Genomic DNA, 23,976 nt, shown 5'->3' on the forward strand with positions numbered 1-23,976 from the left:
TCCCTCCTCAGGAGCAGACTCCTGCCAAGGTGGGAGGCAACCTCCCTCACCCCATTTTCCAGCCCACCCCATCAGAAATAAAAGCTCACACACACACACACACACACAATGCGGTTTCCTTTCATACTTTGTAAAGTTTTTATTTTTTATTATTATCTCCTCCTTTTAAGCATCCCTTTAAGGGTGAAATGAAGTCCAACCATTTACAGAGAAAATGATTTCAGAATGTACATTTGATTTATCCTTACAAAAAGTCCATTATTACTTGCTGTTTATAAATTACAGAGTGGAAAGGAGCTTTGCAGACGCTCTTATTTTCTATTTGATTTTATTTTTGGCAAGTCCACGCATTCTTTTGCCGAAGCAGGGTGTTCTAGAGCCACCCCAGGGGCAACACCACCAGTAGGTCCAGGTGGACCACAGGCTCAGAAGTGCTGCTGGGCTACCTCCGGGATGAAACTTCGTCATCATCCACACAGGAAGGAAAAAACAGTGGTTTGAATTCTCAGTCTCAGAGTATTTCACATCCCTTCTTAATCCATTATCTGTAGTTCCCAAAGCTTTAAATGTCAGTGTATTGCATTAGAAACAGCTCTCCTTTCTTGGTGCTGGATCTGAGCCCCTCCTGCCACCCCCTTACCTCCAGCTCCCCCTCTCTTTCCATAATAAGAGCGAGATTTTCCAACATCTTAGAAATCAGAGTGATGAATTTTTGGGAGGGGTGGAGAGAACACAATGATGGAGGGATTCAGGATCCATTTTCCCATTCACTTCCCTCCTTTCTTGCCATGGTTTGAGGTCAATGAAGCCAGGATGAGCCATCCCTTCCCTCTTCACCACCAGTGTTCGCTAATAGGACCAGGAGTGACCCTGGACAGGTATCTTCACAGTGCAGAGGCATAGCAGCCGCGGAGATTGCTGGCAGGAGCTGGGAGACAGGGACAGAGCCTGGGGGATATTCAGGAGGGGAAAAGACACTACTATCTGACAAGGACAAGCCAAGGAGCACAGAGGGGAACAGATACCCATTCTGCTCTGACACTCTCCCTCCACCCCAACTTGTACAATACCCAGAAGCCACAAGGTACCCTTGTTTACCTGTCAGAGACATAAGAGCAGCTTGGCCTGAGCTGCATGACAGCAAAGACCTCAGGAGGACACAGGGATCAGAGAAAGCAACAGCAAGAGTGGACATGAGTGTGTTTTCCTTCACAACAACCACACAGACACCAAAAACATTCCATCTTTTCTGTCTGTCACTTGGGTATGGCATTACCCAGCCCTTCAGAGGGGCAAAGACAGCCAACCTGCCCTGTTCCCTCTGCTTTAGCAAGCTCATCTGCTGCAGGTCCATCAAAGCCCATGTCCTCTCCTTCACTGCCGGCAAAAAAGGAAGATGACTTCCCTGGTCCAAAGCCATGCATAGGCACAGAACCCCTTTTTCAGGTGGGAAGCACAAAGAAAGGCAAGAACAGAGATGGGCAGACTGAAAGAGCAAGGCTTGGGGGTTTCACACACTGCTTCATCTACTACCTGGCCCTTCTTTGCACCAGTTAATTTGAAGGTGGAAAGGTTCTGGGGAAGAAAATCAGAGAGGCTGAAGAGAGCTGCAGGGAAAGGCTGGTGATGATTTTCATCTTTCCACATGCCAGCTTTGCTGCCAAAGGGACAGTGGGCATGTGGCTTTGCTGCACATGGCTGCGCAGCCAACAGACATGGGGCTCTGGTGGTCTGATCTCGGTTCCAGTGCACAGGCAGGACAGAGTTTTCTAGTCCTTCCTTTCTCAAACCTGAGGACCTGGTTCAGGCAAAATCAATGAGCCTCAATGCTCACCTCAGAGTTCAGCACTGGGAAATGAGGATCCAACACAAACCTGCTTTCTTTGCTGCTCTCACCACCCCACCTCTTGTGGAGGTTGTCTGGGAGGGCGGTTGACCCCCTGAGCACTGGTGACAGAAGTGCCAGCACAGCAGTACAGGCAAGGCTGGACAGAGGGCAAACCACCACCCTGGAAAATCACTGTGCAAAAGTCAGCTTGCTAGTACCCGTGCCCTCCAGGGACAAGAAGGAAGATTTTAATGACAAGAACTCTAGCTCCCTAAGGATAATAAACACAGGGTTAGCCAGACAAATTAGATAGGAACATTGACTGGTTTGGCCTTTAATCAAAAAGTGCTTAAGTGACTCTTGAGAAACAAAAAAGAATGCATTTCATCTGTAAAGCCCCTTCCTCCCACCACAACAGAAGTCTGGTTTATATTTAATTTCCTAAGAATAAGGAAGTGAGTAAGTCCAGGAGGAGGACAGGGCCAGAGTCCTGCAGAAGAGCCCCAGCACTGCTATTCCAGCAGGATCTTCTCATCCTGTCCTAGGGGGCAGAAGGGAGAAGCAATTCAGAGGAAAAGATAGAGAATGATGGAGCAAATAATGGAGGAGAGGCAAGACAAGGCAACAGGCTGTAGTTCAAGAACAGGAGATGCAGATATTGCAGGCGTGGGCTCATCTGGGACTCCCAAGATACCTCAGCAACAAAACAGTGACATGCAGTGCACTAAAAATCCACAAGGACGCCTATTAATGGGAAGGGCTGGTATCGGAGGAGAGGCTGCTCCCACTATAGAAGAAAACAAGGTACAGAACCCAGCACACATGCACTTTAGCCCCTGCTTCATGGGGCTCTGGTGCTGCCAAAACACCCATGCACTGCCTTGTCTTCTGTTGTCAGCAAGGCCTGCCATTGGGCTTGTGTTGTCACTTAGATAAAGCAAAGCCAAAGGTCTGAGAATAGACCTCAGGCTCTTTTGCAAGAGTGAAAATGAGAAACAGCTCCTTCCTTCCATACTTTTCTGCTACCGAATCCTGGGAGCTAACACACACCTGCTCTTCTCTGGCTGCCCCTGGGGAAAGCGTGTTCCCCTTGTGCTGCAGCCTCAGTGCTGCTGCTCTCATCTTGTTCAATGTAGGCTCCTCCTTTGCCAGCTCGGTCCCCATTTCTCTATCATCTCTCTACACTAAACACCTCCACACGGCTGCTTGGCACAAGGACCCCATGATTCTGAAAGACTCCCTCCTGCTGCATCAACAAATCTGGACTTAGAAGAGCCACAGCTTCCCTTTGGGGAAAGCATTCTGCCTTCCAAACCTGCCCTCCACTCAGTTCCCAAAGGAGCTTTTCTACCTGTGGGGAAGACACAGCATGAACAACAACAACAACAGAAAGAGGGTCTTTTTCACCTAAGCAGGCATTATAGCACATGAGATGTGGAAGGAGCTAAGATACACTTCATCCCAGTTTGATCAGAAAAAGATGTTCATCTTCATTCTGTTCCAGTCTTGGTCTTATTTGGCAATCAAGTTATTTTTGTTGATGCTTTTCACTGCTCTAAACATGGGAATAGGAAGGAAAAAGAGAGATACAAAGACAGGAATTAGGCACAAGGGTGGGAATGGGCTGGACAACACAGGAATGTGGAGCCCGGATGGGATGAGTTAATGGCAATGGAAACCCTCCTGCTTCAGCACAGCTGGCCTGATTTCAGGGTCACTCCTCCGTATGCCAACATCTTCCTCCTCCTTCTCCTCCTATGATCCTCACTTCTCTGCTTGGAACATGAGCTAGTCTTTCCACTGCAAGGCTAATAGGACAAGTTTATCATGTTTGTCACCCTCTGCCTGCTACAGCCCAGGCACTGGGCACCCTGTCAAGCCATCTGCTAGGGAAGGGTGGTAAGGGTGGAGACATAGATCTGCCTCCTCAATGAGCTGAATCAATTCAATACGATGACAGGCCAGATCCTGACTGTACCCATCACTGTCAAACACTAGACAGACATCCCTGCTCCTCTGTATGGTCTTGTCTGCATGGCCTAGGCTGCACATGCTCTCTGGATAGCATCATGGTCCCAAAACAGTCTCTTGGCCTAGGGTGAATCCAAGCTCCATGAGCCTGGGTGAATCCTATGGCTCCATAAGCTCCCTCACACCTGAACAGCAGACAGATGGATCCTGTGCCTTGGCAGGCTCTGTGTTTCCCCACAACACCCACTGCTGACTCAGAGCTTTGCCCTTCTCCTCTCCCTTTTACCCCACAGCAAGAAGGAACAGCCAACACATGTAAGTACCAACCCTGGGGCAGGCACAGCCCACAAGGCTGCAGAGGCAGCCAAAGAGGCACACAACAGTCCCATGTGTTTTAGCACCGCTCTGCTATGAACTCCCCAAAAAGTCATCCTTGCCAAGATGGAGATTGCAGCTCCCAGATCCCCCCATTTTCTAAAAGCACACATACCCAAGCCCAACTCTGTCCCCTTCCCTTTCAGTACTGGTAACGAATGCCCACGTGCATACCAAAACCATGCATGTTAGCACTCATGCACATAGGAAACCATGCACTTGTAAACATACACTCCCGTTGTCTGATTAATTCCCCTGCAGCTTGTCCCAGCCTCAGCAGAAGCACGTACTGCAAGGAAGATGCTTCAGTGCCTGTGGGACAAGCTAGTACAGTGTTGTTGGGGCAGGGGTGAAAAAGGAGTAAAAGAAAAAAATTAATAATAATTAAAAAAAAAAAAAAAATCATCTTTTTCCTCTGCTTCCTGTCTGCCTGCTCCAGAACTGGTAGAGCATCAGGGCAAGATAGAGCCCAGGACAGATGCATTGAGCCTGTGGGAAGAGGCTGCGTCTTGGGGAGAACACCTTGGAAGCAAAGGATTTCCCTTCTCCAAAATACCCTTTGAACACAGAGGTATACAAAAAATAAACGCATACTGAGATGCTTTTGCACATTCACTCATCCAAAAAACGCCTGTGACACACATCTGCACACGTGATCGCTCATATCGGTTTGTGCCTGCTGACTCACATGCTCACTGAATAGCTCAAGCTTGCATCTGTGCTTGCTCCAACCCACAAAGGACAAGCGTGGACAGGAGGAGCTGCCCTCTCTCCCCATGGGACTCTCCCAGCCTCCCGCAGAGGAAAACCCACCAGCTGGATGCAGAGTCTCTCCAGCCAGCAGGAGAGGTCCAGGAGATGCAAGAAAGTCTTTATCCTACCACCAGAGTAGGTTCCCACCATCCCTCCTCCACCTGCCCATGCCTCCCTTCATATAAGTGTGTCCCCAGGAATCACTCTGGGATGAAGGGAAGAAGAGAAGGAAGGGAGGGAGGGCAGAGACCCCAGAGAAATGGCACTTCCCACCCAGAACCAAAGAAAACAAAGAAAGGAACAGATGAAAACACCCAACTCTTTCCCTTTGTTGTGAAGTTCTGATTTCCCACACGAGCCCCAGTGCCCTCACCCAGCACCCTCCACTTTTCGGTAGGGGTTCTCCAACAAGTAGCGGAACCGCTGGTAGTTCTTGAGCAGGTACTTGGGAGCATACATCTGCTCCTTGGGGTCAGCAGGAGGATACTCCTGAGTAGTACCATCAAACCAGCCACCAGTCCGGATCAGCTCCCGGATATAATTGAGGTCTCGTTTATCCTCATAGTCACCCCAGCGGGGGAAGTCCCCGTTCTGGGCCGACACCAGTTTGAAGTAGATTCCCTCTGGGGTGAAACACCAGGAGCAGTGCCAGCCAGCAAAGTGGAGGGGGCTTCCCAGTGACCACTGCACCAGGATGTGTCCTGTGCTGTTCTCGTACTGCCGAAAGCCAGGCATGGTGTAGTACTCGCGGCGCCGCAGACGGATCCCGTCGGTAGCATAGACAGCCTGGAGCATCCCCATGGTGCAGCCTGAGACCACCTCCAAGGTGCCTGGCTGCTTCCAGAAGAAGCCATAGAGCGACTTGCGCATGTGAAAGGCGAAGGGCTCCGTCCAGCCGTCATAGAGCTTGAGGAAGAGCACGCCATCACGGGCTGGGATCTCATCGGCATCATCGATGATGAAGACATCATCCGGGCGCAGGTTGCGGAGGCGCGAGATGCCGTCTCGGGTGAGAAAGGTGCGCAGGTAATCATCGGCAATCCAGCCATCCTGGCGGCCTCCAGGCGGGAAGTGGTCCAGGAAGACGTAGAGCACTTTGTGGCGGATGTAGTCAAAGGAGCCGTTGAGGAGCATCTCACGGAACTTGAGGGGCCGCGGCTCTCCGTAGGCGGTGAAGTTTGACTCGCACACCACGAAGGCATCCACCACGTCTCCCAGCTCGTGGAAGCGGACGTCCAGCAGGTCAAACTCATGGTTGACATTGATAGCGTTGATGACGCGCCGGGGGACCTCCCGCGGCACAAGGCGGTCCTTGGTGGGCAGGTTGGAGTACTGGACCACGGTGGGGACCCCGCAGCTGGGGCCGTGCCAGCCAGGCAGGCACACGCACTCTACCCACTTGCGCCGCTTGGTCCCACTGGCGCTCAGTGGCTTGCGAGCTGGCCGCCCCGATGCCACGCCATCTGCTCGCTCCTCCAGCCGCCCTCCCACGGGTGGCTTCTCCAGCACCTTGGTGCCTGGTTTAAAGCAAATGCCACCGGCTTTGGTACGGACGAAATACTCTGTTGTGTCTTCTGGCAGTATAAACTCAGCTTTGTGCAGCTCTTCGCTGGCTCTGCTGGGTGGCAGGGGCTGGAGCAAGGGGGAGTGCGAGTACAGGGGCGTGCGGAGGAAATCTGCGCCCCCCGGCTCAGGGCTGACCTGAGGTGTGACAGGGGCATTGTTCCAGAAGAAGCTGGAGACAAGGTTGGGACTAAGCGAAGCCAGCTCCCGGGGGAAGGTGACATAGGAAAGGGCCTTGAGGAAGTGCAAGAAGGAGATGAGGCAGAGACCAGCCATGCAGAGAGTCAGAAAGAGCTTATGGCGTCTCATCTTCATCCTGTGGAAAAGCCACGAAAAGGAAAGTCACATTCAGTAGTTACTGAGGTGCAAAAAGCTTACCACTGGTAGAAAGACAGGCTGGGGATGGCAGAAAGCTGGTCTAAATTCAGCATGCATCTTCGAGACTTGAATCCAAGAACACTCCCCCCACTCCTGCCATCTTCAGCGGGCTTTTTTGCCTCAGCTGGGTTACACCAAGCTGAACCTCTCCTAGAGGAGTCACAGTCTTATAAACTCACAAAGACAAGAAAGGCACCGGTGACAGAGTAGAAAAACGGGAAACCCACAATAACAGGAATTCATGATCTAGTGAACTCACCACACTTGGCAGATTTGTCCCTATTCATCGATAGAAACAAAATGAACGCAGGCCTCCTCAGACCCTGCATCACCAGGGTGTTGGAGGAAGATGAAGAGAAAGTAGAGAGCAGGAAGGGTGAGACAGAGTAGAGGGTACACATCTGAAATGTCTTGAAGTCTTAAAGGACCGAGATCATCAGCCAGGCTGCCAGAACCAGGAAAACACCTACACTCCCCAGATTATTTCAGTGTTTGCTCAACACACGCCCTGAAAACCACACTTGTTCCTAGGAAATGCTACCCAGGTTCATGTGGGGGACAGGAAACAAAAATAAATGAGATTTTATCACTTTTAGTCTTCTCCCATCCTTCTCAAGTCCAATGTATTCCCAAATGTTGCCCACTGCTTTTTGTTTTGGGTACCAGACACCGAAGTTTTTTTGCATCTGGATCAAGGTGGCTAAAATAAACACCTAGCTGTCTCCACTGGTAATATAGTGCCATCATAACAGATCCATGTCAGACCAGCAGGAAACCAGCAGCGCGGAACCCTTCCCTCCAAAAAACATGAAATACTGCCTTCATCCTCTCCCTACACCTCCTCTCCTCCTCCAGCCCAGGCAGGGAGCGCAGAGCTGCTGTCAGGCAGAGAAGTGATTGAAGACTACAGTCTAGAAAAAAGGGAAAGAAAGAAAAAACAAGAGAAAGAAAGAAGAAAAAAGTAAGCTCACCCATGCTTCACCAAGGAAAAGAGGCCTTGCCCTCTGCCCTTTAGGAAGGGGAAGGTTGGGGCAAAGGTGGGCAGGAGAACAAGGTCACCAAAAGCCCTTTGCAATGCAGAGGCTGTCCTCTCTTCCCTGGAGCATGAAACCCTCTGTGCAACAGCAGGCAAAGAGGCAGAGACCCTCTCTGAACCCCCAACACGTACCACCGTACCCCCTCTACAACATGCTCCCCCATGGCAACTCTCTGCCATCCACCATCCCCCTTCCAGGGCCAAAGTTCCCACGAGGCACCACATGGCCCATGCCATCACTTACGAACCCTCCACCCGGTGCAGCAATGCCAGCAACTCCTCTGCAGGAGGTGGCTCCCACTCCTGGGGACACAGGGGAGCTGCCCCACACAGGGGCTTGTCCTGCTCCCCTGCCCCACGGCTGACACCTGTCCCCAGGCAGGAGCAGAGGGAAGAAGAACCCAGCCCGCTGCCACTGCTTCAGAGGATATTAAGTATGATACGGCAAAGTCCGTTTACTGATTAACTTGGAGGGAATTTAATACTAAAGTGAAAAGCCATAAAGCATTTAGACAGATGGCAACTGCGCAAAAGAAAACATATCTTGCTCTTTACAGATGGCTCCAATGCAGACTTGGGTAGAGGGGTTGACCGTGGTTATACCCTACAGCTCAGTGAAAAGCATTTCTGGACACTTTGTGGTCACCTTTCGAGCGAGGACCACCATCCACCAACACTGTCCTCCATGCTCAGGTGGCAGTGAGGAGTCCCACATCAAGCTCTGAAGGGGGGAACCGCCAGCCTGAAGCTGGTGAAAAGTTACTCCCCTGCCATGCCAGTGCTGTAAAAAAGAAATAAGAAAAAGAGATTGCTTGATCCTATTTGTTAATGTTTATTACAGCTTTTTATATACTTCGACATGGCACAGGTCAGCAGAGGGACAGGGTCCTGGCTTTGCATGCTCCCAGGAGGACATCTTGTCAGGCAGGATGGGAAGAAGGATACAGTGGCTCTCCTCAGGGACCAAGGCAGGTCCTCACCTGCACCCACCTCCATAGCTCCACAACCTGACTGCATACACCTGGTTGTGGTCCAGCTGGTGGAAGGCCACCTTTGGGGTGGCCCAGCCATGTAGAGGCTGATGTTCTCCTGTTGAAAGCTGTAAAGGACCACCTTGGGGCTTGCTGACAAGCTTTCTTCATGGGGGTCAAAACAAGGAGCTGCAGAAACCCCCAAAGCATCTTCTTGTGTCCTGGGTATTTATATTTCTTTTTTCCTTAAGGCTCTATTAATGCCTTGCTGGAGCAGTGAGATCACCTGCAAGGCAGAGGATTATCCAGTGCCTTTTCCTGGCATGTCACCAGTTTTTCATGTGTCTTGAAGTGTGGGGAAGCAAAGGGCACAAGGAAGCTGAAAACACTAAATTAACAGGAACTGGTTGTCAGGAGGAAGCATCCCTTGCTGGTAAATTAGTACAGCTTTCCCCAGTCAGGCATCCTGCTCTTTCTCCAAGGCATCACATCCAGACATCAGGTTGCTCTTTCAGACGCTAAAACCCAGGCAAGATAAATGGCTGGTCTGCTCCAATAAGGCAACCCCAATGGCTGCCAGGTACTGCTGGTTTCACTCCAGTTCCTGCAGGACACACAAATGCAGGGCAGCCAGCTTCCTCTTGGCCAGCCCAGCCCAGCGGGCAGGTGCTGAAGGAGTCACACAAGGCACATCTCCATCTTCTTCCCAGGCAGCCGTGATGCTCCACATGCCATGGTAAATTCCCAGACAAAAGGTCTTAACTCCTGACATTCAAACCACTTCACTTTCTGGGATGTGGTGTGCCATGTCAACATAGCAGGACACGTGGCTTTAGGAAGTAAAGCATATTTTCCTCACTTGACATTTGCATACATCAATATCTGTCAGGCTCAGCACACACAGCTCTGCAGCTCTTCATCCATTGGCAAAACTCAGCCGTGCACAGCTGCATTGCCTCCCTGTTACTGCTGGTGTGCACGGCCCTCCACTGCAGCTCTGCCAAAGCAAGATGGCCCCACAGTACCCTCTGCTGTTTTGCTGCTGACATGTCCCAGGAGGCAATTTTCCCTGCTCAGTTGTCTTTGTTAGGGAGTAGGAACATAAACTCATTTCCTATTCCCTCCTGTAAAGGACAGAAGCAAAGAAACAAGCTTTGTCCTCTTCGAAACCCCTTCCCTGGGAACCACCTCCATTCTCACATGCCAGGGATTCCTCTGCCAGGGAGTGGAGAGTAGACATGCACCCCTGGGTGGGCTGAAGTGCTAAAAACCATCGGTCACATCTGCCTTCCCATACCCTCTGGTCAGCACTGCAGTGAAGGAGGTGTCTTTGAGTGATAGCTAGTTGGAGACAAAGGCCAGCACAGGAGAAAGATGTTACTGCTCACCATCCCCATCCAGAACATTTATGTATGGTGGAAATAAGACAGGAGGTACCAGTCAGGGAGACATCTTAGCTTGTCATCAAAGAGCCCAGCTGCTCTGTCACAAAGCAGCCATCAGTTACCAGGGACATAGAAAACAGCAAGAAGAGATATTTCCCTTCTGACAATTTGGGGGGGGGGGAGTCAACTTGATCTCAGAGAAAGTGATCAAGTTGCTGTCAGGTTAAAAATGACAGCAAGAGCAGCTTTAATGTTCAAGTAGAAGAAAAAGCCAGGAGGAGTATGCACAGTCAGCTCCATTAAGACAAAGCTCTTTAGGGAACACACAGTTATAAACAGCTTCAGCAACATTCGGTCTCAGAAAGACAAGCTGAAAGCTTCTTTTTGTAAGGGATCCCTTTGAAATTTTCCTGCTTGAAGTTACGTCTCTACCATGCAGGGGAAGGGCTTTCAGAGAAGGAGGGAAGCTAGAAGTGGTATGCACGTGAGTTATCCCCAGGCACCTGTTACCGTTTTACTTTGCCATTATATCAAGTGACCGGTTGATTTATACCATCCTGAAATCATATCCTGATTTTTCAAGGAGCCAGGGAGAAAGATATGCACCACTAAGAGCTGGCAGTTCATCAGCCCTAATGTTCTCTTCTGGAGGACGCTGGCAAGAGGCCATGCGACAGGCCACTGCATGCATGCTACCCCACACTCCACCTCATCAGGGCACGGGACTCAGAGACTCCCTAGACCTCTCCTGTGGTTACAGGAGAAAAGCTGCTGTGTAGGACAAGTCAGAGCAGAAGCTTCTTTTTAACCCTGATACAGGAGATGCTCGACTCCTGTGCCTAAAGTTATCCCATAACACCCATGGAGTACCATATCTGCCCATTGCTCAGACACTTTAACACAAAGCAACAATTTACATTAGAATTGCTTTCACATGGCCGATTAAAATCCAGCAATGACTTCCATCCCACACTCCACACTGAGGGCCAAACTGTCTCTGCTCCAGCTAGAGACAAGTGAACAGGCTCCATGCTTCTGAAGTACAAGGCGTACCTGCCATCATCACAGTACCTCAGAACACTATAATCTCAAGTTACTTCAGCCCTGCAAACACCCACAGAAGCAAGGAGAAACTATAAAACCTACTATTTGTCTGCAACTGAAACACTATAGACTAGCCCAGGGGCAGCAGGACTGTGCTTTCCCCTAAGGACAGGAAGAGAAGATTACCCTACAAAGCTGGACAGCAGGGAAAGCGGAGAGAAGCAGGATGCACCAGAGGGTTGCCAGGCCTCAGCATCTCTCTCAGGTGAAGGATGCTGTGGCCCTTCCAGGGATTGCAAGCTGGGAGGACATCACAGCACAAGGTGGTTTGAATGCAAGCAGGCCCGCATCAGCCTTCATTCAAGTTTCAAGGACAGAATGCAACATTCTTCTGCGACCTTCATCAGGAGCTGCTGCCCACAGCACTAATGCGAAACAGCAATACCTCATGCTATGCGTTTCCTTTGCAGTTTCAAGGCAACTGACCACGAGGTGACACTGACTTGCTGCCAGCACAACCAGCTGGAGCAAGCCATGCAGCACTGTTACTCTTCCAGTCAGGTCAGCCTAAGGGAGAGCAAGGCTCTGTTCTAAGCATCTTCCCCCCCTTTCAACAGGGAGATCAGCAAAGATGTAAGGCAACCACTCTCAACAGAGTGCCAAAGTAGCAGCCATATGGTGCCATACCACAGCATCCATTTGACTTCCAGAGCTGCCATCCACATAGGATTAACGGATGGCATCAAGCCAGGAAGAAAACTGGATGGATAAAAAGAGACACCTAAAGGTGGGGTTGGCCTGGGAAGGGTGAGGAAACAGCTGATAAACAAAGGCATTGCTTTCCCCTTTGCCAGTGAAGGCAGACACATGAGGTCCATCACATCAACCACAAGCCTCCAGATGTGTGCAAGATCTTGCAAGGCCTCAAAAGATCAGTAGCATCTGTGGTCAAAAAGAAAGCAGGTGTCTTCTACTATGCGTTCCTGTGGGAAACCCAAGCGCTCCGTGCCAGCAGCTAAGATCTGCTGCATACAGAAACTAAGGCAGATGCAACACAAAGCCTCTGTCTTTTTAACTACTATGGCTGCTCACCTCTTCAGTTCCTGGAAGCACAGTATTTTTGGACTCCACACTTCCCGTGGGCTTTCGCTGTTTCAGCTGTTCTCTTGAGTGTCTTGTCCTGCTCTTTGGTGAACTAAGCCTTGGCTATTTCAGATGCCACATCTCCAGCCTCAGTGAGATAACTGTAGCCTGGAACAAAGCAGCTCTTAACCCTCTGTACAGAGTACCCAGGACCTGGAGGTAAAGTGGTCTTTGTTAACAGAATTTTGGCTCAAGACTGATCTTCCATAAGTCAGCTCGATAGACCAGCATCTGAACACCTTCAGAGTCCATTATAAAACCCTCCACTCGAACAGATTGTTCTTGCTGTAACTACCATAATACTAATAGCAGCATAATTATATAATTCTCCAGCCCCCAGTTTAAAAGAAGATCTGCTCAGAGAAGACTAGAAAGCTCTACTAAAATCCAATAATGGTCTATGAGACGCTAATTTAATTTTATCCAAGAAGTATGTGGACACCACAAGGGTACAAGACGCTAAAGAAAACTTCAAGCTAGAAAATTCCACTGGAATCTATCAAATCACAGAATAGCTAGGGTTGGAAAGAACCTTAAGATCATCTAGTTCCAACACTAGTTCTTCCCAGTATCCTTCAGCTGTACTGGGCTCCCTTGTAACTAATCTCTCTCCAGCTAAAGCCAGTCTCAGTATAGAAATATCCATGGTTCCAGACATACCTCAACACTCTGATCCTTCACATGCTCTCAGAAGCCACGGTTTAAATTTCTTAGCACCAATCTGCTGGATAGAAGCAGCACCTCTCCTATCCTCTTCTCTCCTTCACTTACGCCTAATAACATAGAATCACAGAATAATTAGGGTTGGAAAGGACCTTAAGATCATCTAGTTCCAACCCTGGAAAGACTTTTCCTCAGCCCTGCTTACTGCCTCCTCAAAACATCTGGTTCCACGAAGACTGCTGTGATGGCCCTGGAGGTTGCATCACCACTTGGCTCCAAGATTGGGTCTCTCAGGACATCAGAGGATGAGCTGAGGCATTGCTCACTGCACTCTGTAGTACACATACATCAAGGCTGCAAGGTCCTTCTCCCAGCCAAATACAGTACTGCTGCTGCTCACTGCTCCAAGAGTGCAGCAGTTACGGCAGTGCAAAATAGAATTGGCTAGTTCTTCTCCTTCTTGACGTTGGGATCTTACAGGGAAGGAATGCTCCATCATGAGATGAGGAATGGGAAAGGAAAAAGGGACAAAAAAACTACACGAAAAAACAACGTATGTCCTCAGACAGGCCATGGGGTAACTAAAGAAGTATGGAAGAACTCCCGTCTAGCCTCAGTGTCCTGCAGAGAAGGGTAGGACAAAACCATTTTGTCACAGGACAAAAGAAAATCATGATTTCAGAGACCTCAAGTGAGGCATGTGGTAACACAGGCTGTTGTTTCATAGGTTCTCCCCTCACTCACCACCCCTCAGCTGTCAGTTGTGTGAATCCAAGTTGTCAATTACATTAAAGTCTGCTTTTAAAGCCAAATCAGCAGCAGATCTAGCTAGGTTAAAAATAAACTTCAAGAATGCTTAGGCATGGAACAAGCAGCTGACCAGGAGGAACTTTGTGAATTATTGCACCAGTTCACTTCTCGCCAAAACCGTGGTATCGTGTAGATACATCCTCAAGACACTCAAACCTATAGGACTTCTTTTAAGCACTGTTAATTTAACCAAACCTCCAGTGAGGCCCCCTTTCAAATACCATCTTTCCAGCAGCATCAGGGAAGGATTACATCTCAAGAAAGGCTCTGGAAGAAGCAGCAGGTAACTGCTTTCAAAGCAGATCCTGGCAAGCAGTCCGTGTTTGCCAAGCAAATCCTGAGCACAGCACCAAGAGGAGCACCAAGTCAGGAGCACCTGTGGCGTATGAGGCACGGACACCAGTTGTGGTGCAACTAAAGGCAGTTATTGAGTGAGCTTACAGGCTTTTATCATATCCTGCCTAGCCATCATCAGGCAATGGCTTTACTGATCAGGCGCTTTTTCAACCAATCATATGCAACTGTTCTTCCGGATAAGGCAAGTGCTTGCCCAAACATGTTCTAATGTTCTAATGTGTTCTTTCTACCGCTACAAACATTACAAGTGCTTGCCGGGACATGTCATGAATAAGGCAAGTGCTTGTACAAACACGTTCTGCTGCTGCAAGCATCGTTACTTTTGGCCCACAATCAGCCGTGGACCCTGGGCTCTGAGGAGCACGTGGCAGCCACATGCCACACCACGCACATAAACCCTGTGCAAAGGAAAGCAGGAGAGTCCCTGGGGAGCACGTAACAGTGCAAGCAACAGGGAGACGCAGGTTGAACAGCCCAGAGGAAGGTGGGGCGGGTGCCCGGTGGGCCTGCGGGGAGGCAGTTAAAGGAGGAAGGAGGCAAGAAGCACTTGATGCCATGGTGATGGGTAGAGTGCACAGACCCACGCAGGCAGGCAGGAACCACGCTGCCTCCAGCTATTTTTGAAGCGGGTGGCAGTTGTTTGTGCATCCCAGGGATAAAAGCTCTCCAAGACGGATCGAGGAGGGGAGTAATTAAACCTCAGGAAGACAATAAATAACGAGAGGCCATGGAACAGCAGCAAGATCTTAGCGGCCATGGAGAAGAGCTGGCCACCCATTCCCGCCCTCTTTCCTCCCCCATCCATCACCGACCACTTGGGGTTTGGCAGTGTGCTCACTTTCCCACAGTAGCCGATCTATTACTGTTTGGAAGAGCATTCCCAGCCTCTTCCTTCCCCTCCTCCCCTCCTTTCAGGCCACAGGGGTCCTGCTTGGCAGCCCCCAGATCCCCCTCTTCCCTGAATGTCTGGTGACCAGCCAATCCCATGCAAAGAGCATTAACCCCTCCTCACCGGGAACAGCCGGAGAAACCTGACTCCATGCCGAGAGGTTTCTCCAGGGTGTCTCTCCCTCCTTCCCATCCCCGGCTCCCTCCACACTCCCCATTCGCTTGCCTCTTCCCCCTTCCCTTTTATTTCCAAAACCTAACTCCAGCCCTGGGAGTGTCGTGTCTTCTCGAGAATGTTACACGAACCCATGGGGATTTTTCTTGGACCAAGAACAGACCCTTATTTATTTGTCTCTTCTGCCTTTGTTCTTCATTTTCCTCTTTCAAGACTTAAGCAAGACCTCGACACAGTGCCGCCCGGGTTCCCCGCTGCCACTTCACTTTGCTATTATTTTCGGAAAGAAAGTGCTGATAGGCAGAGAGCTCTTCAATGCCTCACCCTAAGGCAGGAGTAAATCAGCCCAGACTCCCACCTCCGGGGTGGACAAAGGGCACAGGCTCGGGGGCTCTGCAGAGCACCTCGGGCTCTGGCTTGCAGACAACCCCCTGCTTATGTTATCCTTCTGACTGCAGCATCACAGCCCCTCGGATTAAATCCACACGAATCAAACCTTCAGTAACAGCTCTATGCCGGTAACAGGCATATGGTACCACGAAAAGAGGCAGTTTCCCAGAATGAAATCAAAAGCCTCCTAATGCACTTCACTCAGGGTCACATAAATCTCTCTCCTGCCTCCCACAGATGGCTGGATCTTGTTTACAGGCATTGCAGAAGGCCTGGGTCTCAACAATATGTTTACTTCTTCTGTACAAACATTGCCTTTCACTAAGCAAAGCACTACCCCGATCGCCAGATTACACCAAGTGGAAAGATCTAGGACCAGGTCTATGGGGAAAGAGGGGGACAACTAGTCTTCAATGAAACAAAATGCCATTCTGGACATCACACACATTCTGGGGACAATTTGCATTCCCATTCTTCCCTTACATGGTTTTATTTCTTGAGAGGGATAAGGAGAAATTTTGCATTTAGCCAGTTGCCAACATCCCTGGTGAGGTAAAACCATTCAATGAAAGAATAGGTTTTGTTTCAGGCTGAAGAACCTGAAAACCATGCCAGGGCTAGGTGGGGCAGCATGGCTTGTCCATGGCACATCTGGTGACTGTCTGGCTAACTCTTCCCCAAATGAAAGAGCCACAAACTGACACCATACAGATAAAATCAGTGAAGCATTTCTGCTCAACAGTGCAGTAGACAGAGCAGTTCACTGCCACAATCACTTGATTACAGGCCAAGTTCTTTTCCCTTTCCACCCTCAGCCCTTTCCCTCCCCTTTCAGGTCTTCAGCAACACAAACATTTATATTGTTTGGTTTTTGAGAAGCTGCCACAGCCAGGTCAAGAAGGACGGAGAAAAGGAACACCAATGTGTGAGTGCACCACGAAAACTGATGGTGGGCAAGAAGGACGTGCAACACAGAGGGGGAGCCATGGTCATGTTGAAGTCACCGAGACAAGCAGGGCAGGAGTGGGACAGCCCATCTGCATGGTACAGCAACCTGCCACAGTGAAGCAGAGGACCAAGAGGCATGATGCTGATAACTAGCTGGGGTGGGTGCTCAGCCTGCCCAGCTCATCTTCATGGTGCTCCTCTGCTGCGAGAGCCTCTATAAAACCTGCCCCAGTCTCTCTCTGCCCTCAGCTGGCTGCTGTTCAGGGCTCAATCACTGAGAAGTGATGGGAATTTCAGCTGCGCAGTTTGCTGCTCAACCACCTGATCTTTCATGTCTTCAGGTCCTGATGAGCTCTTGTAAGGTCCAACAGACCGTGTCGTGCCAAAGCTAAAAAGCACTTTGGGAGGACAAGGTGGACCTTGGAAGGAAAAAAAACACGCCCTCAAGCATCTGAATATTTTAGAGAACAGTCCCAGTGATCCCTGCCCCAGACCCACAGCACTGTAACTGAATCAAGGGACCAAATCCCACTGTCTCCAGCTTGACACCATCTCCTTACTGCAAAGACATGGCTCTGAACTCAGGAAGCTCTCACATAGCCCCAAGTCATGGAGATGCTCTGCACTACCACACACACTCCTAAGCGATGTGGAAACCAGAACTGGATTTTCAGGGCAATTCAGCTGCACAGAGGCATATGTGAACAAACATGGGCAGAAAGGAAACCTACAGCACTTCCTCATCACTAAGTGGTAGACTCTGGATGGCTGACAAACACCCCTTCCCTCTCTTCCCCCAACACGCATGAGAAGCGAGAAGACTCTGTTCCAGAGCACAACTGCACTATAAATAATTCAAGAGACTTCTAAATTATGCAAAAGCAATCCCATCATCCCCTTGGCCAAGCTGAATGCAGGTGTGGTCAACCCTTGCTCTAGAAGTTGCTGCTACACAGGGATTTCAAGGCCACAGAGGCTCTGTGCCAATAGCACATATCTGAAAGCACAATGGCCAGTTACTAACAGGCTGGCTGCACCAAACAACAGCACGGCAGGAGGCATTTGGGGACACAGGACTGATGGGGAAATAGCAATTCCTTCAACCCACCTCTTCTCCAGGGACCTCATACGGCCCCCAGAGAAAAATCAACAAATCACGTCCCCTTCAAGTGAGGCTGCTTGGTACATCTCGCCGCTATTGATCATGGTTACTTGGCGAGAGCATCAGCCGGACAGCACTGGCACAGTGAGACAGGGAGGAGAGGACTGCCAGGGCAGGTGGGAAGGAGAAAAGGGAACTGAACTACTACAGAGGCAGGAAAAAAGGAACAGCTTTGCCAGCACAAATAACGTACAGGGAAGGCTGAGCTAAAAGCAGAGAGAATCACAGTCTGCTTTGCTGTCCCACTCCTTTGCCTTTGGGAGATACTGCCTCCCTGAGTATCAGGGCCACAGAGGTTTCCCTCGGCAATGGGGTCATTAAGCAACAGAGTGCAGCTCACACTGATCACTCCAGGGCAGCACTCTCCTGATTTACTCTGCCCTTTGCTCTGCCTCAGAGCCAGCCCTTGCACTACAAGCTCCATGAAAACAGGACTCCCTTACACACAGCAAGCACCATCTACTCTCAGCCCCTATGCAGGCAAACCCTTCTTCCAAAGCCCTACCTTTACCCAGCTCCTGCAGCCTCCGAGATCTGTCCATGTGCCCAACACGCTCAGTCTGCAGAGGCCTCTGTCCTCCTCTTTTTCCTTGCTGCCCAGCTAGAAGCATTTCTGCCAGAGGAAGGAGGAACTGAAAGCACTACCATAGCCTTCTCCTCAGCCTCAGTACAAGCACTTTAAAACCTCAGGGCTCTACCTTACCTTCCCCTTCTTTCTTAAAGGGCTCAGCATCTAGGAGAGAGACTCCCTTTCATGTCTCTTTGCCATGCTGTCTCTCTTGCTTTCTGTTCAGTTCCAGGATCTGCATGCTGAAACAGGGGATCCTAACACCAATAAAGTCAGTGTAGCAGATACCTGCTTTTAGATCATAGGTTTCACAGTTGCTGAAGCCGTTATGCAGCAGGTCTAATTTGCATTAGTCTTTCAGTATGCTTCAAATCTGCTCGCTGCAGCTTTGGTATCATGCAAGACACAATCAGCAATATTCCGCGATAAAAATTACCCCAAAGCCTTAAAGAAATGACAGAGTTTGATTCTGCTCGCTATCCCTGGCCCCACCTGTAAGGATTTACACACCGAATGGGAAAACAGCACTCCAAGGGAAAGGCAGCAGGGAGCTGGGATTATAGATTAGGCAGCAGATCAAGAAGCAGGCGATATCTGCAGTGAAAAGGATAGCAGGATCCAAGCAGCAACCAGAAAGTTATTGATAACCCCTGGCTCAGCACCACACCCGGCTGTTCTCTGGGATTTCCGAGACACTGGCAACAGAGCAAGCACAGGAAGTGGTGCGTTTCAGTCACTGCTCTCCTGCTGAGCCCCTGATTGTGCCAATGGGGATGTCACAGCCTTGCTCTGTGCCTCAGTTTCCATGGATGGGAAATGGGAGAGACGTCTTCTACTTCAGGTAAGGGGCTTGCTTAATTAAAAGAAGCTTAATGGGTTGCTTTGAGGCTCTCAGAGAGAAAACTTGTCATAAAATGCAAGACACAGATGATCCTCAGGAAGAGGAGTTGCCCCCACTGCCCATCTCTGGACAGCCACATCCACCTCTCCTGCTGCTTGCATGCTTACACATTACAGGCTGAAAACGCATGCTGGCAGAGTTCTGTTTGGTCATACCCAACAGGCATGCCCAATCTTTTGGAAAAGAAAAATCCCAAAAGAAGACATTATAAAAGCCTATCTAACACAGGCCTGGGCACTCCCTTAGCTGTGGAAACTGGGAATGTTAACCGAGCCCATCAAGTTGCCTGTTCAAATTTGGGGGGCGAGGGGAGGGGGGTGGTCTGTGTAATCTTGGCATGAAAGGCCAAGGTCCCCACAGTGAGCAGCACAGTTAATTTTTGCCATTCTAAAGCAGGGAATAATCACTTCTAAACTATGGCTTGAGAATAAGCCCTTGCTTTTTGTAAGGCAGCCAGTCCCCTTTATGCTGCTTCTTCCCTCAGCCTTCCTGATGAAAGCTCGGAGTGCAGTGTTGCACTCCCTTTCACCTATCAGGTTTACCAGGCAAGTTCCTGAGCACAAAAATACACCCACTGTGTTTCAGGTGTTCAGAGGTTTGAAGAACAGGAGGTACCTGTTGTGCTTCAGGAGGAGCTTGAGGGAAGTAAAGGGTTTGCACTGCAGGGAGCACAAAGAAGTCAGGAAAGGAAGGTAGAGAAATCCTGTTCCTGCCTTCCCAAGAGCTGCAGCCAGAATCCATTCCACAAGCATTCAGGTATGGAGTGCTCTTGTGTACCCTACGTTGCTGATCCAGTACGCAGCATCTCTTCCCACCTCCTCCAGGAGAAGGGGTAACTCAGCAGGTCCAGGACTGCACCTCTGCCCTGGCTCCTGGGACAAGCATCTGGTCCTGGCACTCCATACAGCATTGATACTGCTGCACAGCCCAGTCCCAGCAACACAGTCACCTAACTCTACCAAAGCACCCCAACCTGACCCAGAGCTGCCCACAAGCCCAGGCTTGCCCCCTTTTCTGACCTCTTTGCCAAGGCTCCTCAAGGCCAGCCTGCAGCACTGACCTGACAGCACAGTCCATGTGTACACCACAGATATGTCACTACCTTTCCAAGAAAAATCACAATGGAGAATAGGATGCATTCCTCAGATGTCCCCTCGTATTGCACTGCCCCACGTGCCTACCTTCCCAGATTTCACATCCCACTGTAACACTTCGTTGTAGTGCCACAAGATGCCATCCTGTCCTCAGAAAGAATGCAGTGCAGCCTGATCTTTTGTTGCAGAAATAACAGGTGACAGTGACTGTAGGGAAAAGCAGGTGGGGACAAGTAGCCACACTTCACTTTTACTGTCAGGGCTGATAGCATGAACCAGCCCTTTGAGGCACCTTACACTGACCTAAAGACAAGAAGACGGCTCTTGTGCCAGTCAGTACCCCCTCTGCCTTCCTCTCTGCCAGAGCAATTGTCAGCAGTACCAGCCTTCGTTAGCACCACCTCCTCCAGCTACATCCCACTGATTGGGTCACAGATTCCAACAATGTACAAAGGGCTCATTTTAGAGCAATGAACTCCACCTAAAACCTAGGCAGCCTTTAGGAATGAATGCTGGCCCAGCTTGCCCCATCTATCAATTATGAAATTCCTCTACTTCCTCCCTCCACATTTATGATCCAATGCAGGGGCCGGGGGAACATGTTAATTTGTCATAGCAGGTGCACCTTAAAGATGCTATTCTCAAGCTAAGAGGAAGCAAGCCAAAAACTCAGCTACGAGCCCTGCCACAAGATTGAGTTTCTCTCTGCTTGCTGACAGGTCAAAGCAAGGGAGGGACTGAGAAACTTAAGGCGTCCTTCACAGATTGCACATACACTATAACATCTACATATACTGTCCTGAACTACTGCTGTATCCATGACTGCTTGTAGGCATAAATACTACAAAAGTGCATGCGTTCCGGGGTAATTGTACCCAGCAGGATCCAAGTGCATTGCTACATGCATCCAGCAAACACCCACCCATGTTTGTCACACAAGCTTCCCTTGAAGACACGCAAGAAGCATGTACATCAACCTGGCAGGCCACAAAGTCACACTGTACTTAACCAGTTGCACGTGGGAGAAGGAGGAGGAAAGTAAACAAGCTATATGGGAATTGCATAAGCACACAAACTTCACAGGTACACTCCCCAGGGAAACAAACCAGGTGTATCTGTGCACACTGCCATGTGCCTGGCCTAGGTTAAGCGGGCTCTGTGACCACAGAGCAGCTGCAGCAACCCTTCAGACCAAGCTATCCCGGTGTCAGGCACAAGTACTGCAGGTAAGCGTTTACAGTTGTTAGCATCCCCTAAAGCTAATATCCATGCAAGTACACATGCTATATTCCACCTCCTCCTCTTGACCTCCTTGCTAAGGCAACCCCTGTGTGCCATGCAGGCAACTTTTTCCAATCTTACCAGCATTTGCAGGGAGAGAGGGAGGCAGGTAGCTGCTCAGCCCCTGAACCCAGTTTGGAAATGGGTCCCCCACATTCTGGGCACCTCCGATGGAGAGGAATCTCAGCAGCACCCAGAACCAAAGGTGTGCCAGCATGAAAAGCAACAGCCGGGCCTCCACACTAGGAACAGGGCAAGAAAACTTGCCTGCACGTAGCCAGAATCCCTCCCCTCTCCAAAGAATATAATTGCTATATCCAGGGCATTAATAAACAAGCTATGCAGGTATCTCCGAGAGTCCTCACAGGGAGAGAACATTATACCTCACAGTGGATTTCTTGCCACTACTGCAAAAATCACCTGAGGGTGTAGAGTAGCTATAAATCTTCGAGGGACTTTTATGACCTGCAGTGGCAGAGTCACAGCTTCACTCCTCTTCTGCAGTTCGCAATAGCTTTCATTCAAAGCTTGCTTTGTAACACTTCAGGGAGGCTGGAGGATCCCCAGGAATAGCTCAAAGGGCTACTCTTTGCCCACCCCAGCTGGGAAGACACATTCCCAGCACTACACAGGTGCTACAGCTGTGTTTAGGGGGGGCTGTGGAAACTGGAGGTGTGCTGGAGGACAGGGAACCTGCTGGTTTCCCCTCCCCTCTGGCTCTCTGCTCTCTGAGGGTCAAGCAGTAGCACACCCTGCTTGATTTCAGCTCTTCTCCGAGGAGCTGGCAGCAACCAGGTTTTGGCAACAGGGATTCTAAAGTGCTTCTTCCAAAGTCACAGCTGGACTCGAACGCCATTCTGCAGGTGGGATCTACAGAGCACGAGAGCCACCCTTTGGGGAAGGGACATGAAAAGTTCCTGCTGACTCACACCCTGCTGGATTCGAGGAGACAGGGGCAAGAGTAGGTGGTAATCTGAAATTCAGCTCTCAGAGGGCTGGGGGTTCCTAGCGACTCAAGTCGTACTTGTTAACAGTGGTGCCACCGAGTGTTTTCACAGGCTTGAACTTCCCACTCAAGGGGAGGGATTTGGAGTTAACTGGAGGGCCATTCTCTGGGAAGGGAGGTGCTCAGCACCCACGCTGTATGCTGGAGACAGGGCAGGCTCTCTCCTGACCCAGGCTCTGCCCTAGGGTGGGAGGAAGAGCGTGAGACCCCAGCTTTGGCTCTGGGAAACAAGAAGGGCTCTCAGGAACAACCCAGGCATGGCTCACAGGAAAGCAGCCTGTGGAAATCCCCAGAAGAAAATCACGGGCTAAGGGTGCTCTCCATCCCGCGCCGCACTCCCTCCCTCACTGAAGAAGCCTAGAGCTGTAGCAGATGCCGTGTTCCCCATCACCCTTCTCACGCTTACCCAGAGAGCGAAACTCACAAGGACAGAGCTACGGCAGCCTGTGCCACTCCAGCAGGACATACACCTATTTCCAGCCCGCAAACGACTTGACACCCCTTGTACGAGTGGAGGAGAGAACTTGGGTACTCGCGTCCCTTTGCGGCCAGCCCCCAACGGGGGGCTGTAGCAACGTGACACAGAGAGGGATCAGGGGGAGAGGGGACGTTTGATGCTGATCATACACATGTATTTGTATGTATGTTTGCCCTCCTACGCACACACTCCTGTTACTCCTTCTCTCTTGCTGCAGGCTTGGCACGCATCCCCAGCCCGTGCCCTCCTCGCAAGCCGAGCATGGGCAGCAGATGGGCCTTCGCTGCAGTGCCCCGGCCAGAGGGTGCCTCCATTCCCGGAGAGCCCGCGGTTGCGGGCAGGGGGCCGGCAGCATCGCCTCCCGCCTCCCTCCCCACCGCCGATGCTCCCTAGCAGGGGATGCCGGGATTATGGGGGGGGGGGGCGTGCGGGGAAGAGAATAAAAAATAACACTAATATAAATAAATAAGGAGCGGGAGGTGGGGGCTCTCCGGGGAAGCCTCCCCGGCAGCGCCCGCAGGGGATGACGCCGCACACCCGGGCCGAGGCACAACTTGCAGGTGGCGGCAACAGAGGGTGGGGGACGGACCGGGGAAAAGGGGGGTCCCGCCGCTGCTGCCCGCAGCCCCGGGGCGGCTCCACCGGGGAAGGCGGGTGTGCGCTGCCCCTCGCCGCCCCACCGCCCGCTCGTCCGCTCACTCACTCACCCCCGGCCGGCTCAGCGTCGGTGCCCGCCGGGCCCCCGGCGGGGCGAGGCTGCCGCTCGCCCCCGGCCCGCCCGCCGCCCCCCGGCATGGCTCGGCGCCGG

The 23,976-nt window shown here is 50.8% G+C and overlaps 1 protein-coding gene across 3 annotated transcripts; it reads right to left on the bottom strand.

Annotated features, from left to right (window-relative positions):
• Positions 1-3,963: 3,963 nt before the first annotated feature.
• On the bottom strand, positions 3,964-23,976 carry MGAT3 (beta-1,4-mannosyl-glycoprotein 4-beta-N-acetylglucosaminyltransferase). 3 transcript variants are annotated; one of them, XM_062620490.1, is made up of 2 exons: positions 23,876-23,976; positions 3,964-6,806 (listed from the first exon to the last, which is right to left on the bottom strand). In XM_062620490.1, exon 2 carries the CDS (start codon positions 6,803-6,805, stop codon positions 5,297-5,299), a length of 1,509 nt encoding a protein of 502 aa, XP_062476474.1. In that variant the 5' UTR covers position 6,806; positions 23,876-23,976; the 3' UTR covers positions 3,964-5,296. The 3 variants fall into 3 exon arrangements, with proteins under 3 accessions (XP_062476474.1, XP_062476476.1, XP_062476477.1); XM_062620492.1 differs by lacking the exon at positions 23,876-23,976 and adding an exon at positions 18,544-19,479; XM_062620493.1 differs by lacking the exon at positions 23,876-23,976 and adding an exon at positions 18,346-18,510.

The sequence above is a fragment of the Pezoporus occidentalis genome, unplaced genomic scaffold, assembly GCF_034315485.1.
Source record: "Pezoporus occidentalis ecotype Australia unplaced genomic scaffold, CSIRO_AGI_Poc_V1 ctg221, whole genome shotgun sequence".
Classification (NCBI taxonomy): Eukaryota; Metazoa; Chordata; class Aves; order Psittaciformes; family Psittacidae; genus Pezoporus; species Pezoporus occidentalis.

Excerpts from the sequence above, each read along its gene's own strand:
- MGAT3 (XM_062620490.1), bottom strand. The coding sequence starts at position 6,805 with ATGAAGATGAGACGCCATAAGCTCTTTCTGACTCTCTGCATGGCTGGT.